This window comes from Xyrauchen texanus, chromosome 22 (assembly GCF_025860055.1).
Source record: "Xyrauchen texanus isolate HMW12.3.18 chromosome 22, RBS_HiC_50CHRs, whole genome shotgun sequence".
Taxonomy (NCBI): Eukaryota; Metazoa; Chordata; class Actinopteri; order Cypriniformes; family Catostomidae; genus Xyrauchen; species Xyrauchen texanus.
This window is the reverse complement of record NC_068297.1, coordinates 13757997-13774031: the sequence shown is the minus strand read 5'-3', so window position 1 is coordinate 13774031 and position 16035 is coordinate 13757997. Positions and strand designations below refer to the sequence as shown.

The 16035-nt window shown below is 38.5% G+C and overlaps 1 protein-coding gene across 1 annotated transcript in view; it reads right to left on the bottom strand.

The window, feature by feature from the left end:
- Positions 1–13402, bottom strand: part of slc8a1b (solute carrier family 8 member 1b) — a 113523-nt gene extending 100121 nt beyond the window's left edge. Inside the window, exons 1-2 of the mRNA XM_052153304.1 lie at positions 13210–13402; positions 10001–11850 (exon numbers count right to left, since the gene is read on the bottom strand). Of these exons, the coding sequence (XP_052009264.1) occupies positions 10001–11823 (1823 nt within the window). The 5' untranslated portion in view covers positions 11824–11850; positions 13210–13402. The remainder of the gene's footprint in view (positions 1–10000; positions 11851–13209) is intronic.
- Between the last annotated feature and the right edge of the window lie 2633 nt (positions 13403–16035).

Genomic DNA, 16035 nt, shown 5'->3' with positions numbered 1-16035 from the left:
GCAAAACAGGTGAAAAGCAGCGTGAGACACGCTGGTTGTGCACGTTCTAAAATATATATTCAATAACTCACAAGATGCTCTCTGACGAAGATGATCATTGCCATTTCTGTGTCAAAATAAAAGCCCCCAGGTGAAGATGAAGTAAACAGGACAGAAATAAATTACTTTTGTCTAACACAAATCTAATAAACAGTATAATAATGATAATTTAGCATTATATTATAATAATCAACCTGACGTGTCCCACAGTAATAATATACAATGTTCAACTGGGGTTTAAAAAATAGGTCAGTGAATAAAACATTAGAAGGTAAATAATGTTTTTTTTTATTAAGCTAATATGTATCATTGTGTATGAAATATAAATATAAAGTGCATATCAATGAAAATTATCGAATTTCATTTTCCCTAGTGTTTATTTAATGAAAAATTAATTATTAGATTTTTAGTTAATGTCTTCATAATATTTATTCTACTTGGCTACAATGGCTGTTTGGATGAAATTATGGTTCCTTTGATAATATATATATATATATATATATATATATATATACTATTTGAGCCATTTTAGAGCAAATACATAATTAGCGAGATATATCAAATATCATCAATAGGCTGAAAAATATCGAGGTATAATATTTTAAGACATATCGCCCAGCCCTAAGCTATATAAAGCCACAAACACAAGATGGTCAACATCTCAAATGTCATCCTCCATTTGGAGTACATCACTTCCTTGCAACATTCACAAAAAAATCCTGCTTTTAATGGGAATACAGATGAGTGTGATGGTACATTTATTTCCTTCTTTCACACTCATTTAGCCATTCATTCATTTGTTTGTTCGTTCATTCATTCATTCATTCATTGAGTCATTGGGTGTTCAAAACATGCAGATGGTGAGGGTTTTGTGAGGGTTTATGTACATACAGTACGTCTATTTTTAGCGTGTTCATGCTTGTGAGCGTATTCACCAAACACAAACAGCCCTTCATAATCTACACATGCACCTGCAATACAGTGCAATACTCAGAAAACAGAAAACAGTTACAATAACATACTCCTTTTAATATATTTCTAATATGACCACAGGGAAACACAACACACAGACATGTGACGACACTCAAACGTTATACAAAATGGAAAAGATCAGATGAAAAGAGTTTAATTAATAAAAATGCCGTATTTGATAGATTTCTCTCTCACAGCACTCTGCCTCCCAGCAACTGGACACAAAGTCTTTTGTGTTGTGAAGAAAATTAGTCTATCAGCACATCTCCATGTGCTGGCTTTGGAATAATGCATCCTGAAGAAGGGACATGCGCAAGAGAAAGGCATAAACAGAGGGGAGTATGGGATAGTTGGATCTCCGAGAGGGCTAACTTCCTGTCAGCGGATTACAAACAAACTGTCCCCAAAACATGACTCAGCAGGATTAGGAGATTATCACCTGTCACCTGACACACACACACACACACACACACACACACACACACACACACACACACACACACACACACACACACACACACACACACACACGTGCACAAAAAACAATGGCTTATCTCTCTTTTTATCTTTCCATGACCCTTGTATATACATAAACAGGATTTTAAATTTAGGTTTACACAATATGCACTGAGTGAAAGTTCTCGGTGGTGCCACATGATTATTTTATGAAAGTAATGGTTGACATTCAACTGAAAAAGGCGTAATGTATGGAATACTAGCTTACTGCATACTGCACTCTATATGAGGTACTCTATACTGTCTACAAAACTTTATATAGTATGTAAAACATTATAAATCTATGAAAATAGATAGGTAAATTTGATGTTGGCTTGGTCAAGCCATGTCTGAAAGTTTAAACTTTAATAGCTTGAAGTCCACAGGTTTCCCATACCCTAAAGTCAGACAGACAGATTAACCATGAGGACAGACTGATAGGTTGAGAAAAAGAGTGACATGTGACAGTTAAAATTATAAATCACAAAAATTGTGTGCATTTGACAGGTTTTGAAATCACAAACGTTCCATGATTATTAACAGTTGAAGTTTGAAATCACAAACATTCAATGACAGAGTCTCTGCCCGTTTGAACATTCCATCAGTGTAAGTCTATTGATTTTTTGGGAATCTGCAAAACCAGAACAGCCTAAAAGACTGAAAAGTTCGGTCGATGTAGCTTGAAAGCTCTAGGAGTTACAATTGATAATTTTGGTCTTAGTATAAAGATTTTGAAAATAAATAAATAAATAAAACTGAAACCAAGTCTGTAGAATAACAGTATGTTGACTTTGTCATGCCAACATAAATACATTATAAACATTTCAAACAGTAGAATGCTACACTGTTGTCACATGGCTATATTGATTGGTATGCATTACATTTTTAATTCAGAGAATGCAGTCCAGTTACTATATCATGTGAAACAAAAAAAGTTTTATTTTTGCATTTTTTATCCAATTTTGTGTAAAAATGCTGTATATTTAATTTAGCATTCCAATCCAATAGATTGTTAAAAAAAATATGTTAAAAACTGTTTAGTATTCAATTGATACAGTAAATACTTAAAAAAAACATGCATGCTGAAAAAATATTTTTAAATGCTGCACACTGCAAAAATAGTACTAGAATGCATGCTAGTATGCTCTTCTGAACAGCCATCATGCATTACATAAGTGGCAAAAATGACATTAAAGATTTTTTCTTCTCTCTCTTTCTCTGTCCTCTTCTCTTCCCGTCTTTCAACTCATTTAATGAGGACTGATCGTTTTTGTGCTTGTTGCAACATCATGAATCTAAAGCTGGGCTCATTACTGAACCCGGGACATTTAATAACCTCCTTTTCAGAGAGCTAATAAGCATTAATGCTCCTCGGCTCGTTTCAGGCCTGAGAGTGAACTGACATTCAGCAAATGACTGGTGTCGGGCAGAGGAATTGCCCTCACATTCCACCAGCCCAACTCTGGAAACCTCTCGGTACCTGCCACATCCAGCAGAGTATGGATTTGTTTGAAAAGAAATGGGACCTGCGGGCCACCATAGATTAGTGAAGAAAGTTTTAATCCTTTGAAAAAGTCATAGGAGAAAGCTCAGCAGCTTAAAAGTTCCACTGCAGAAGGCGAAGGCCAACGCAAAGGATGGATGATAGTTCATACTTTGTTTAAGTGTGTGTGTGCTTTAATCTAGTAAAGGTGTGTTAAATTGGTCTAAGCCAGGGAGTTTTGTCTCCTCCAGCTGTAGGATTTTCCTGCTCCACTAATCTTTAAAGAGAGCCAATGTTTCCACCCACACTAGCTCATTTATACTGTACCCTTTCTCTCCCTCTCCCAGTGCTATTTTCTCATTCCTTGTTTATCTTTCCTCTCGTTTGTGCCATGTAGAATGCTAGCCACTCCATCACATCTGTTGCTTAGCGATGACTTTTTTGTAAGTGCGACTCTTTTTCTCTCTCTCATATACATTCAGTACACACAAGCACACTCACTCATTCACCTAGCTCCTGACTGAGGCTTATACTGTGCATTACTTTGGATTTAAAGGGGTCATATCCCACACTTTTCTGGCATTTAATTTATTCCCCTGATGTCCACTTTAAGGATTAGTTCACCCAAAAAGGAACATTCTTTCGTTCTTTACTCATCCCAAAGTCGCACCAAACTTGCGTATGACTTCCTTCTGTGGAACACAATGCATTAAGTTTTAAAAATTACTCAGGGTTAATTTGTCACATAATGCAAGTGAATAATGACTTCAGTCGGTCAAGCTGGAAAAACAAATGATAAATGACTCATGCACTATATTCCAAGACTTCTGAAGCCATATGAGCACTTTGTGTGATAAACTAAAATAAATTTAAGCCATTGTTCACTCTAATGATCTCTAAAATAAATAACTCTGTAAATCAAATATGGTAGCTACATCGATAACATCAAACCTCATTGGTTCTCATCGCGTCTAAATATTCCTTAAACATTTTATTCATGGGTTCTTCACCATGAACAGGCCCATCATTTTTTTCTCTTTACCATTTTTGACCCTCTGTTGGACCCTTACATTCTAAACAGCTGCAGGACAATAAAGTAACAAGAAATAAAAGCTTAATATTCTAAGTAAATTTTGGTGTGAGAGTATTAAAAGAGCAAAGATAATCCTGTTTTCGATGTCCCAATAACCCCTCGTGTTTTTATGTACAACGACTATGTAAACCAACATTTAGATTGCGTTTTTATTGTGTGTGGCTAACAGCTGATATTCTTCTTTAATACTTTGGGTCCAAATAAAGGAGAAACCCAGTATTTGTACTAATAACCTACACTTACACACAGTATGTTTATGAACTCTGGTGAAAGTAAATACATTAGTAATGTTTCAGCAGAAGTAATCTCCACCTGTTAAATTAGCACCTTCCAGGGAAGCTGAAATACAACAAAACCAATTCTGTAAACATTCCACTGCCCTCTCTTGTTCTCGTTTTCTCTTCCTTACTTCACTCATTCCCCTCTTACCTATCCATTCTTTCTCACTCCATCTTGTGAGACTGAACTCACCCAGAGTGTCCCACAACAAACACACACACCCTCAGTAGTTATACTTGCGTAAGTAAGGAAGTAAAGGTCTGTTCACACCAAATATGTTACAATTATGTGAGACAAACTTCTGACAGAAGGTCTACTAAAACTAATTCAACCCTGTACATTAGGCGGCAATGTGGCTGTTCTACAAACATTTATACTTGCCAGTCTCCTGCCCAGCCCAGCTGTCAATGCTAGCGATTAATCATTTATTTACCTACTTTGGCATAACACTTTCATTATGTTCGTTCCAAAGTGTTGATGCCTTTGGAGGAGTACTCCTGAACCATATTCTCATTTTATAATACCTGGATTAATGATAATATAACACAAGGTCCAGTGATATAAATACACGTGGAACAATGTACATTAAGAATAACCGTAGGCTACTGTATAAAATAGGATGCATAAAATTACAAATAAAATAAGAAAACACTGGCTCGCGGTCTTTTCTTTATTTTAATTATTGCAATACTTTTTTATATTATCCTTGCCATAAAAATAGCAGTGTGGTTCTGCATTGTTCTGTTGTACATGGTTCTGTCGTTTATATAATGTAAAATATTGCATGTTAAGTGCCTTTTTAAAGGATATTTTAGAACGATTAGTGCAAACAAATTGCCAAACCTCGCTGCTATTTATAATGCCATGAGAATATAATAGGCAGAGTGATATACATATTAAATAATATACATTAAGACAAAAAACCATAAGCGGGCTTTCAAAAACAGACCAGGTTTATGGCCGAAAAAACAGACGGTGTGAACCGAAACTTACTATAATTAAGTAAGTAAAGGTGAGTAAAGATAAGTAAGTAAAAGTAAGTAGAGGCAAGTAAGGAAGGAAGAAAGAAAGAAAGAAAAAGAAAGATAAGGCTAACTGAAGTGACAGTGGACTGGAGTGAGTGTGACAGTGTTAATGTGTGTGTGTGTGTGTGTGTGTGTGGTTCATGTGTCAGGGGTGAGTGAGGGTTCAGGATATCTGACAGAAACATTCCCTCCCCACCTGCACAGGAAGTCTGTGTGCTAATTGAAACATCACTGCTAATAAACCTCTCACTACAGATGCATGGACTCTGCCCAGAATTGAACATTTTTCATGCTGCGGTCATAGAGCAGAGAGAAACAGAAGGAGACAGAGAGACAGACGCCAAAAGACAGAGTGAGAAAAACTGCAAAACATCACTATGTTGGAACTCATTATTAATATTTAATGAAATGTTATTAAACACTGCAACATATTACAGGCTTCACAAGTCGTTAAGAACAGTAATCAGCTTTTGCATTCATTTTAAATAGTTTTATAACTAATGAATGACACTAAGGTAAAAAAAAGAAAAGGATGATTTGTTTTTTTGCTACATCGGTTTATGGAAAATGAAATAAAAATATTTCTCCTACAAAGTTCAATCAAGTAATAGGACTCTTAATTACCTATTAAGAGACAGTTATTGCCTATTAGTAGCATTTTATAGAGTGCTAATAAGTGTGTATGAGCATATGAGTGTGTGACTGTGGAAGAGTTACTGTGTGTGAGTGAGAGTGTGTGAGTGTTGTGCAAAGGTTGTAGTTGTGACGATTCTTGCAGCTGTTATTGGCTCTGCTGAGAGACCAGATTAACACTTCAACTTCAACACACAAACGGTCCCAAAAAAACATTACAGAAGGGCTGCTTTTACCCAAGCTTAAAGGTCTAGTTCACCCCAAAATGAAAACCTTCACACATTATTTACACATTCTAATGCTGTTCCAAACCCATTTGGGACTTATAAAGATATTAGGCAGAATGTTAGGGACTGACAGCCTCAGTCACCACTAGGGATGGGACGATATATCAAATTTCGATATATAGTGAAACAAAAAAATTACGAACCATATCATGGCATACCTCGATATTTCGAACTTTGTAGCATTGATTTCTGTCCATGTGATCATGAATTAAATGTCAAACATCATAATCTCTCTATTGCTTGATTATACCACCACAGTGCTTTATTCTACACTGTTTACAGAGTTCACACAAGGTCCTTTAAGTGTTTAAAGTGCTTGAATTTATCTTTTATAAATGCAAGTAATCTAATACCTGGAAAATCACCTTGTTTTGATGAAAAGTGCTTGAGAATAAAACTGATCGTTTCCTGTGTAATGTGTGTCCATTCATGATGAGATGACTCCACTTTCATTGAATAATGTGTCTTAACATCTTTACAGTCAGATAAAAAAGTTAAAAGAAATATACATTTTAATCTAACACAGCATGGATGCACTAAATACACCTCTCGTTGATGTTCGCTGAACCGTAACACTGTGAAATTTCCGTTGTAACTCTTAAAGTGACTACATTTTTAGCGTTTCTAATACAAATGAATGTATATTGTATTTACTTGTAAATTGTGCACATTATTTCAAACAGTGAAAGCCCATCTCATTATTATATATATACTGTATACCATTTCATGATATAATATTAATGAATAGAAAGTTAAAATGTGATATTCACTTTCACATACATTTATCAGGACAGGTTTTGTTCAGTTTTGTTGCTTGTTCTGCACCTGATCAGCCTGATGTACCCCACTATTTTTGAAAGCTTTGAAAGTGATCTTTTCTTATAAAGAAACGTACAGTATATGAGCAACTCTTATGATTTCAACTTTGAGCACTTATATTGTGTATTAAAACTTAATTTTGATGAGAAATTATCATGTGTATTTTACTCAAACATTTTTACTGAAAATAACAAAGGTTTTTGTAATATTTTTAGAATTGAGATTATATTGAACCGCGAACCTCATATTGTATATCGAACTGAATCATGAGATAACCATATCGTGCCATCCCTAGTCACCACTCAAATACATTTTATGGTATGGTGACCAAGGCTAGCATTCTGCCTAAAGTCTCCTTTAGTGTTCCACAGAAGTAAGAATGTCATACTGGTTTGGAACAACATGAGGGTGAGTATGATTAAAAGATGATGAAATGATGAAAGAATTTGGGGTAACTATCCCTTTAAGGCTAATTATTGTAGCCCATTTTATTAATAGCTGCTTTAAATTGACATACATCCTCATGCACACACACACATACACACAAACAGACAGATACACCAGCATTTCCGTGACCCTCTTTGCCACCCAGTGCCCTGGCATTAAATGAACACAATTTTCCAAATGCCAGTTTGAGCTGACGTGTACCCTTACACTGAATATGTATGAACCGTGCACGTACACACACACACACACACACACACACACACACACACACACACACACACACACACACACACACACAATGCATGCGCTCCTCAGTAGCCACTGACCTATTCTCTTATATAGTCCAATGGCAAGAAGCTACAGGCCTGAAACACTTACAAGGAGCTCAAACTTAAGTTCAGTGTTTTCATCAAACTGCACCACTGAAATTAGGGTGGAGTTTGCCTCTGGCTCTGGGATGTAGATCATCTATTTTCTCTTTCCCTATTCTTTTTTCCTCTCTCTTTTTTCCAGAGCAATCGGTTCTGCCTTGCATCTGGGATGTGTTCAAGGGCACCACAGCACGATGGTGCTTCACAACCTCATCTCGCTCTGCAACATCTGCTTGGCCTTCATAACATCCCTCATATCATACACAACCATCAGACCCTGATTTATCCAATGAGGTATGACAATAGAGGGCATATTAAAATGATATTTAACCACATGCAAATGAGTCTAGATGATTTACAACGTGAGAGTTAGAAAATACATTTTTTGTGTCCGCAAGCACATCTATGATGTTAACATTTTGGCAGGAAAGGAAGAGTTTGGCATTCCATTCTTCTTTCACTAAAATCCAGAATGTTTCTAAGAGAGGTCAAACATGATGAGAGCCTTCATCTGTTTTAAAGTGAATAACTTTCACAGGGATGTTTTTAGTAAACACAGTGTCCAAACTGTTCCAAAAAGGGCTCGGAGAGAGCAGTGAATCACGGTCCTGCACGGTGAGGTAACCCTGCATTCCTGCCTTGTTCAACATTCTTATTCCTGAATGCTGAGATAATGTTCTAATTATACATTCTGGAAATTTTTAAGATCCAAAGGAAATCCAGACATCGCATTTTATCAGTGTTTTGAATGAGAGCAGTAAGACTTAAAGAGGCCCTGCTCCTCGATGCAGTGCTGCGCACGCACACACCCAGCCCACCCCCCTGCATCCCTTCATCATTTCATTACAGGAGTGTTATTAAAATCCACTTTGCTCTATGGAAAGTATGCAACAGGCCAACAAGCCCCTGAAAGTCTGACCCTCAACATCTGCTTTGAATCTGTTTAAAAGTACACACGGCCCTCTTACAATCGGTCACTGTGCACACCCGGAGACAACTGGGTTTACTTTGTGGGGCATACACAGGGGATTTTGCTTTTCCATGTTTCTTTTGTTTGTTCATTTATGTTTGTATGTGTGGTGCTGGTTGTGTTGTCTTGTGTGAATGAGCTGATCATTTGCTGTATAAATAACCTTTGCTCAGGTGCATGACACATATGTGAGATAGCTTTGAGGCTTCAGCAGAATCACTCTTGTGTCAAGCAATTGCTTGTCGGCAAACAGAAAATGTGACCTGTGGCCTAGAAAAATAGAGCATGAGCTTGTCAAAAGGTCATATCGGCAAATCCAAGGGTCAAATATCAAGGAACCTGTTCAAATATAGTCCTAGGCTACTGCTCATTAGATCAGCTTCACACATGTATGCATCAAATCTGAGATTTGGCTTAGCCATAGAAAACATAATCTCCACCTTAAAAATACTACAGGTCACTGTTTGACTGCGAGTCAAATCCGGCAGTTAAAAGCAAAAATAATATTTGATGCTTTGCAAGGTTATTGCATAATCAAGCATAAGTTCATTTCAAGCAGTCAATTAACAAAATAATTAATTAATAAACAGTAAAACATCTGCCAAAGAGGATTTTATATTCATCATCATTTATACAGACACTGATAAATCAGGCTTTGAGGCTGGAGAGATAGAGTGTGAATGAAAGATACATGAAAGAATGTAAAAGAGGAGAAGATAAAGAGAAGTAGATCTGGGGAGATTTTTTGATGACAACCTCCATTGGCTGTTGTTTGTGCACAATGCGTATGGTACTACAGTGACTTCACAATGATGTCACTAAGCAAAATCTTTACAGTAGCATCAAGCATGCATCCCCATCAGGCACATACAAATTATAAACTTTGATTGCATCATTATCATGCATTCATTTACATTCCTGTTTGACAAGGCACAATATCAATAAACTGAAACTCAGATTTGGCAAAAATGGGAGAGATTCTCTATAGATCGTTCTTAAATGTTAGTATTTTAGGAGTGACTTGTCAGTACAGGAACAAAATCTGATTCATTTATTTTTTTACGTAAATGTTGAGATTATGACTTACAAGATTTCGTCATTTTGGAACTCCAGAAGACCATGGCTGTCTTCAAAGTCCTCTCCTCCTCCACGCGCAGTTCCCTCAATGGTTTTATATGGAACTGACACCACCCCACGTGCACCAGATGTACGCAGGACCTTCACTTCCATTACACCCACACTCTCACTAATGTGGGTCACAGGTTCTTCGAATGTGAAGATTCCGGCATGGTCATCATCAAAGATGGTGACTGTAGCTGTGGAGGGCACACCAAGTGTTGCAATGGTCCCTACATGATTAGCTTCAGCGGTCTCTGGCTCGGCATCTTCATGAAGCATCCGAATGTTGCTGAGGTGGATAAGGAAGTTCTCGTCCTCCTCAAAGATGTCATCATCAATAATTCCAACTCGAATCTCTTTTTGAGTCTCGCCTGACTTGAAAACAACGGTGCCTTCAGTGAATTCGTAGTCTGAGCCTGCGTTTGCGGTCCCGTCTTCTGTGCGGAATTCCACAGACACTGTCTGGTTGAGATCGCCTCCACGTCTAACAACATTCACTGCCACAGTTCCACAGTTTTCCAGGCACTGGTAAGAGCCAGGGTCAAAAAAGATCTTAGAAATGGGATCGTTCTCTCCAGTGTCGCTGCGTACCTCGTGCATGCTTACTGCTTTCCGAGCCTGGTCTGCTGCATGTTTCTTTAAAATGTTACCTGCGCCGGTCATCAGACGTGTTGCTTGGCATCGGTAGAATGCTCGGCTCTTCTGCTGTTGGCTTAGCACCTGATAATTAGCAAGTTCGATCAACTGCTCCACCTCTTTATCTGGATGTTTTTGCTTCAGTTCTTTTAGGATCTTCACCATTTCACGCCTGGCTTCCTCCTCATCCAGATCCTTATCCTCCAGGTCAAAAGCCAGAGTTCCATCCAAGAAGTCTACCGCATGAGAGTTCAACATTTTCCCATCCATCTCAATATCCACCTTGGATGGCAGAGGACGGTCACCCTCAGTCTCAATGATCATGCCACGGTGTTTGCCAGTTCGGTAGCGCTTGTAAACATACTTGTAAAATAGGAGGCGGCGGTCAGCAACCCAAGCGAAGACCACACAAATGGGAAAGAAGAAAAGAGTAAGAAGTCCCTCCCACACCTGGACAACACCAGGTGAGATAACAGCCAAGATCAGGTAGAGCCACAGGTAGGCAAAGATGCTCCAAGTAGCAGTGACAAAAAAAACACGAAGGTGCTTTACTTTGCGAAGCTCTCCATCAGGAACAACGTAGACGCAGATTCCGATAATGACGAACATGTTAAAAGCTGCACTTCCTACGATGGTAGCGGGTCCAAGGTCACCGGCTTCAAAGTTATGGCCACACACCTCAATGACTGAGAGCAGAATTTCAGGAGCAGACGACCCCAGCGCCATTAGGGTGAGGTTGGATACGGTTTCGTTCCAGATGCGTACAGTAGTGGTGGTTGTTTCACCGTTTGATTTCTTAATGGTGATCTCCTTTTCCTGAGAGGTGATGACCTCGATAGATGCCATGAAGCGGTCAGCAATAATCGACACACCAAGAAACATGTATACCATTGCCACAAAGTAAACTGTCGCCCGAGCCACTTTGTCCCCAAAGGAAGGGTTTTGGGGTTCCCACACTGGAAGGATGACTCCTGGGGAACATAAGGGTGGCCCACCACCACAGGTCAGAGATTTGTTGGCAGGAGAACTATGATCCAGGCCATGGTCTTGAGCATGTTCTGCTGTCACATGGTGGACATTGCAGAGCAGTATCACCATGACGACTAGACACTGAAAGCACAGCAAGAGGCACGAGGATATATCACGGTGCCTCATTTTTCCTTAATGGGTGACAAACTTCTGCTGCAATAAAGAAATAAAAAGGGAGAATGAAGAAAAATTTTACAAAAATGTTTATTTTTTTTAAACCAATACATTGATGTAAACAAGCTTTTCAGAATTATTATGGGAATAGGAAATTCAGAAATATCAGGTGAAAAAAAAATCTAAATCAGGAGCATCTGGACTTGCTTATCTATTTTTTTTGTTTATCCATTAATTTGTTGAGTTTGTTTCATCAGAATAGATGGTCCAGATGCTCTTTTAAGCCTGCATGGTGTTTCTCCTTTGAAAATGTTATTAGCCTACCTAGGGTGAAATGTAACTTGTGTCCAAAAACATCAACCCAAAAAGTTCAGGCTAGGATGTAGGTGCTTGACTAGTAGCAAGCAGATCTCAATTCAAACGATGCCAGCAAAATGCTTCATTAGGCAAAGTGTGGCAATTGGCCCCTGAGGCAAGAAGATGAAACATTTGCTTGTTTTTTTACATGGTGCAAAACACATGCATGGACACACACCCACTGACCTGCACACACACTTGCAGTCACTATTATTTTATCAGTATATATAGCAGGTGCTTCTATCCATTACTCACGTATTATTTACATATAAAACAAATCACTAAACCTCTATAACGCACACTTAATATGCCTAAATATTTATTTAACCAATTAATAATTTTCACCAGTTTTAATCATTGTCCCTTTGCACGTCATCAAAGAAAGATGTATTTATAAAATTCTACGATATTTCTGAATGCCAATTCACATTCTCGTCTTAATTATTTTTTTAATTTCAATCTGTAGAGATTTATAATTGATAACCGTTTTAAATCAGCAGCACTGCTCAGATCTCGCGTACTCTCATTCACATCTATGGCAACCTCCTGTTCTCTTTCAGCATCTCTACCCCATCCACTAAAAACAGAAGGAAAAAAGAGAATCCAATGTTATCTCAAATCCCAGCCTATGTGGACACACTCATAATGCTGTTATTGACTGGATAAACGTTGCAGACATCGGGGTTTTCTATAAATGGTGCGCTGAGGTTCACGCCATGCCGTGCAACCGTAGCATGTTTAACATAACTTTCACGTGCACATCACAATCCGGTAAACCAAAAGATGCAGATGCGAGCGACGCGCGGGTGGGTTTTCATCATCCTCAGAGGTCCACTGCGGACCGGACCGCATCGCACGGGACAGCAACGGGTCAGTAAAAAAAGAATACCTCTGTATCTGTGTCCGTAATTATTATATGAAAGTTATTTCTACCAAGACCCCCTTATTAACACTCATGCAACGATACCGTCCCCCAAAACACGGACGCTCCATGCAAATCTATTAAATATATAATTAAAGAGCTGAACAAAGCGCTCCTACCGTAACGGTGTTCCGTCCGATTGTGAAGTCAGTCAGTCTCGGGGATAGCGGCAGGAAGAGTGTTAGCGGAGACAGTGCGTGTCGAAAGCGTCAGTAGTATCCCAGCCAGCATTAGTTTAGGTTTTTATACATGAGGTGCAGGAAAGATAATAGACCCGCGCGAGTTTTTTATTCACCCTCCGATTTCCATACGCGTTTGGTTTGTATCCCCAGACAGACCCTTAGTGATCAAATATCTGATGCTTTATCAGCAAATCTGAGAGCCAAATGTGCGTGCGCGTTCTTCCTGATTCTTCCCTCTCTCCGTTCAGTGTGTGTGTGTGCGTGTGTATGTACCCGCGTGCCGCGGTGCCTCGCGCCCTGGGACACGCACGCGCTGCGATCGGAGAGAGAGCGAATACGGTGAGAACGGGTGATTCTGCTCCAACGTTTCTCTCCCCTCCTTCGATTCCCCTTTCGGTTTCTCTTTCAGCGCAAACGCAAATCCGTTGTTAATGATTATAAATCAATTATCAATAACAACGTTGGTAATAACCACGTGATACGGTAGCTGTCTCTTGGTTTCATTTGTAGTAGTGAAACGTTTCACAAATGTGACACCACATTAATCTCTATACTGAATCTCACTATATTCTAAACCCATTTAGAATAAAACCCCATTTCCCCTCTTTCCAGGATGTGTTTTAATCTACACAATCCAACGACCACTTCTGAACTGAGATCTGGTTCTGATCTCATTACAAATTCCATGACGAAAATTTTAGTCAGTAACGTAATTCTTGGATTACATTTTAAAGTAATCTAATTGGATTGCTTTTGGATTACTTCTGACCTAATTCTTGTTTATTTGATATCACATGCATTTAAGTAGGACAACCATGGTCCCTATCATTTTGATATTATGTTGTTTAAATACATACATGAAAATGTATATAATGGAGCAAAATATGATTTATTTGAGTGTTTTACTATCTTAATAAAAGTACTTAAAAGAGCTTTTCACACTTGAAATTCTTAACCCTGGGTTATTCTCACAGGCGGAAATCGCGGTGTGGTCGGGGGGGTCAGGACCCCCCTATCTGAGGGTTGTGCCCCCCCTAAAATATCATTAAAATATGTGTATTGTAAATAATATAATAATATATTCTTAATATAATTGTTTAAGAAGTAAAATAATACAAATGCAAACAGGGCAACAACAAAAAAAAACCTTCAAAAATTGCTCTTGAGAATTGTTATGTTTATTGTCCCCCCCAACATTTTGATGAAATTTTCGCCCCTGGTTATTCTAAACCCCTGGTAAACGGAATCCTGGGTTATCCTGTGTCATGTTTCACACTGATCATCCTTTACCCTGGGTTAATAATTCATGGAATACTGTCTCTTCATCGTTGCAGTTATCTTGTTTGTCACCACTATTCGACAATTTACCGGATTCCCTCAGCAGGGGCAGATCAGATGTTATAACACACAAAAGACCTAACATTTTCTTACTCTGGCAATTTTGCAAGTACTAAAGCCATCCTTGAGTCGTAACTAATCAGACCAGTTATATTAGTAAATCAGTGTAATTTAAAAAAAAGTTGAAAAAGTTGTCGCAAAATAATTCATGTACATTTTTGATGCAGAGTACAATTTGCGAAACTAAAACTAACTTTACTGCACTAATGCAATTGGTTCAGAATTTGTGGGTAGATTACCACTTCATCTTGAATTTAATTATGGCTGGTGGCTAGTTTCAGGTCAGTGCATACAATTTACTGCCTTTGCCTGATTAATATGTAATTATGTAAAAAGTGTTTGATTACTTAGAATAGTGTAATCTGATTGTCGAATAGTAGTAACAAACACGATAATTGCCATGATGAAGAGACAGTATGTTTTCGCTGCATATTTCAGAAGACGAAAGAAACAGCTGGTTTGATTTGTGACATTTCACAGAAGAGCAGAGTAGCTCCATTTACAGGTCACTTGTCTGTCGCGACTGTTGTCTGTTGAGCTGCATTCATCCAATCAGTGTTATTGGCAAATAAGAATGTTAACGAATGTAAAGTGTGAAACAGCAGAACATGAATAGCCAGGATTAATTATTAATCCAGGGTAAAGGATGGACAGAGTTAAACATGAATACCCAGGATACCCCAGGATTTGGTTTACCCGGATTTAGAATAACCAATTCTACCAGTTAACTACCAGAATAACCAGGTAACAATTTCAAGTGTGAAAAGCCCTAAAGCAGTTTAGAGTGGTGGTGGCGTAGTGGGCTAAAGCACATAACTGTTAATCAGAAGGTCGCTGGTTCGGTCCCCACAGCCACCACCATTGTGTCCGGGGGGGATTGTCCCTGTAATAAGTGCACTGTAAGTCGCTTTGGATAAAAGCATCTGCCAAATGCATAAATGTAAATGTAAATGTACTTCATCCCAATTACATGTAATCTGTTATTACACAGCACTACCGAAATGGGTAACCTGTGCAGACTTGCACAATGCTCTTCACTCTAATGTTGAAATTTGTGATTGCCAGTTAACTGAATGTTGGTAACACTGTGGCAGAGACTATTTTGCAGAGACGGGCCACTTCTAATAAAAGGAATGGGAGAAATTGGAACGCCCAACCAAGGAGGTCTAAGTGCCAAATGGTCAACGGATTTAGAAAGGAAGTCCCGCCTTACAGTTAAAAGTAGATAGGAGCTGCACTGTCATGACTGGAAATAGCCTCCTGAGAGCGTTCCAAAGATGGCCAAATTGTGGACTCACTTGCTAGAATGACTTTGCACTGCGGTCAACATTGCGGTTTCAAAAGAAACATTAATAAACTGTGGAG